Source organism: Mustela erminea, chromosome 1 (assembly GCF_009829155.1).
Source record: "Mustela erminea isolate mMusErm1 chromosome 1, mMusErm1.Pri, whole genome shotgun sequence".
NCBI lineage: Eukaryota > Metazoa > Chordata > Mammalia > Carnivora > Mustelidae > Mustela > Mustela erminea.
Window position 1 is genome coordinate 11,922,228 of NC_045614.1, and position 3,151 is coordinate 11,925,378.

A 3,151-nucleotide genomic window follows, 5' to 3' on the forward strand; every position below is an offset into this window, starting at 1 on the left:
CAAGCGAGTAACAAATATCATAATGTTATCATAGCTTATGGAAATTATTAGACCCAAACCCTTTTATTTTGTATTATTAAAATGATAATAAAATTATACTTTTATTATAAAGAAAATGTCCTTTTATTATATTTAGAAGTAAAGTATGAATTAAAGATATCTGAGAAGGCTAAGGCTGGGTGACCAGGTGTCAGTACAGTTGAACAACTGGGGTGAGCTTTGAGTGCAAAATTAGTTTTTACATGTAGGTTTTCCAGCTGGTGGTCGTAACACAGGGGAATTTGGCGGCATCTGGAAACCCCAAATTGACAGACAAGAAAGAAGAGACCATTAATCAAATAATTGTCTCCTCAATATTAGGTTCAAGGTAAAGGTGATTATGTTTCTGAGTTGCCTGTTGGTCATTATTTAACCTTGCTCCTTGTGCTCTTGGCAGACACTCCCTTTACATGGATCCAAGAAACCATTCAGGTATTCCAGTATTTCTCCTCCTGGGACTTTCTGAGAAGCCAGGGATTCAGTCTGTTCTCTTTGGGCTGTTCCTGTCTTTGTACCTGGTCACTGTCTTTGGGAACCTGCTCATCATCCTGGCGATAAGTTCAGACTCTCATCTCCACACACCCATGTACTTCTTCCTCTCCAACCTGTCCTTCTCTGACATCTGTTTCACCTCCACCACCATCCCCAAGATGCTGCTGAACATCCAGACTCAGAGAAAAGTCATTACATATGCAGGCTGCATCACACAGATGTATTTTTTCACCGTTTTTGGACTTTTGGACAATTTACTCCTGACTGCAATGGCTTATGACCGCTTTGTGGCTGTCTGTCATCCCCTGCACTACACAGTCATCATGAATCCCCAGATCTGTGCCCAGTTACTCATCCTGACCTGGCTCATCAGTATTCTGGGGGCCCTTCCTGAGAGTTTAACCATGTTGCGACTCTCCTTCTGTGCAGTCATTGAAATTCCACACTATTTCTGTGAACTCCCTAAGGTCCTGCACCTTGCCTGCTCTGACACCTTCATCAATAATGTCGTATTATATATTGTGACAGGTGTTATGGGTTTTTTTCCTCTCACTGGGATCCTTTTCTCTTATTTCCGAATTGTCTCTTCTGTACTGAAGATCTCAACAGTGGGAGGGAAGTATAAAGCATTTTCTACCTGTGGGTCTCACCTCTCTGTGGTCTCCTTGTTCTATGGAACCTGCCTGGGTGTCTATCTCAGTTCCATGTGGACACATGCCTCTCAGACAGGGGTGTTCATCTCAGTCCTATACACCATGGTCACTCCCATGATGAACCCCTTCATCTACAGCCTGAGGAACAGGGACATGAAGAGGGCCCTGAGAAAGCTTTGCTGTATTGTGTTGTCCTCCCAATGACAACAACAATGACCCTGTGCCTGGGCAAGTGATTAAGGACAACAGAACAGAGTTCTTAATAGTGTGGACTCTGAAATTTCCCTGACTGGGCTCAAATGCTAGTGCCACCTTCGATAGATAATGACCTCGAGAAAAATGCTCACCTTTCTTGCACCTCCATTTCTCCATGGAACTATAACAAAGCATGCTTCATCAGGGTGATGAAAGGATTGAATGGAATAATATGTTAAGCTCCAGCATAGGGCATGCAAGTGGCAAGTACTAAGTAAATATAAGCTACTGTTACAAAAAAAAAAAAAAAGGAGCTATTTTTTTTTTATGATGTTCTGGTTTTCTGTTTCCATACAATTAAGCTAGATTCTCTTCCCAAGTGCTGTCCTCCATTATGACTAAGTCATAAAGCTCAGTGACCCCAGGAAGTAAAAGACTTTGATGTAGGGCAAAATCTCTCAACCTTGGCATTATTGATATTTAGGGCTGGATCATTCCTTGCTGTGGGAGTTGTCCTGTGTGTTATAGGATGTTTAGCAGTATCTCAGGCCTCTAAACACTGGGTGCCAGTAGCATTGCCAGCCAAGTTACAACAATTAAAAATGCCTCCAGATATAACCAAATTCTCCATGGGGACCAAATCACCCCCACTTGAGAACCACAGGGGAGTGTCTTTCCTTTTATTTTCTCTTTTCAGTTTTTCATTTAAATTCTAGTTAGTTAACATACAGTGCAATATTGGTTCCAGGAGTAGAATTCAGCATTCATCACTTAAATGCAATATCCAGGACTCATCACAAGTACCCTCCTAATACCCATCACCCATCTAGCCCATCCCCCACCCACATCCCTCCATCAACCCTGTTTTTTCTCTCTCTCTTTTTTTTTAAGATTTTATTTATTTTAGAAAGAGAGAGCTTGTGAGCAGGGTGGAGGGGCAGAGGGAGAGAATCTCAAGCAGACTCCACACCAAGCACAGGCCCAGTGTGGTGCTTGATCTCACAATCCTGAGATCAAGGCCCAAGCAGAAACCAAAAGTAGGACACTCAAGCAACTGAGCCACCCAGGTGCCCCTGTTCTCTGTCTTGTGTGTGTGTGTGTGTGTGTGTGTGTGTGTGTGTGTGTTATGTCAGTCACCATAAAATACATTAGTTTCCCTGTTCTCTATCTTTAAGAGTCTCTACAGTTTGTCTCCCTCTCTTTTTTCTCTTTTCCCCCTCCCATATGTTCATCTGTTTTGTTTCTTAACTTCCACATATGAGTGTATTCCCATGGTATTAGTCTTTCTCTGACTGATTTATTTTGCTTAGCATAATACACTCTAACTCCATCCATGTCATTGCAAATGGCAAGATTTCCTTTTTTTTGATAGCTGACTAATATTCCATTGGCTTTGCCATATATTCTTTATCCATTCATCATTCAATGGACATTTGGGCTCTCCCTATAGTTTGACTATTGTTGATAATGCTGCTATAAACATTGGGGTGTATGTACCCCCTTTGAATCTATATTTTTATATCCTTGGGTAAAGGACTAGTAATGCAATTGCTGGACCAGAAGATAGTTCTATTTTTTTATTACTATGTAATGTATTATTTGTTTCAGGAGTACAGATCTGTGAATCTTCAGTCTTACAAAATTCACAGCAGATAGTTTTATTTTTAACTTTTTCTCTTTTTTTCATTTTATTCAAATTCAATTAATTTTTTTCTTTTTTTATTATGTTCAACTAGCCAACATATAATACATCATTAGTTTGTGACATTACT

At 40.5% G+C, this 3,151-nt stretch overlaps 1 protein-coding gene across 1 annotated transcript; it reads left to right on the forward strand.

The window, feature by feature from the left end:
- The first annotated feature begins 449 nt into the window (after positions 1-449).
- LOC116568334 (olfactory receptor 7C1-like) lies at positions 450-1,388 on the forward strand. The gene has a single exon (XM_032303844.1). The coding sequence runs from the start codon at positions 450-452 to the stop codon at positions 1,386-1,388; it is 939 nt and encodes a 312-aa protein (XP_032159735.1).
- Positions 1,389-3,151: the final 1,763 nt, after the last annotated feature.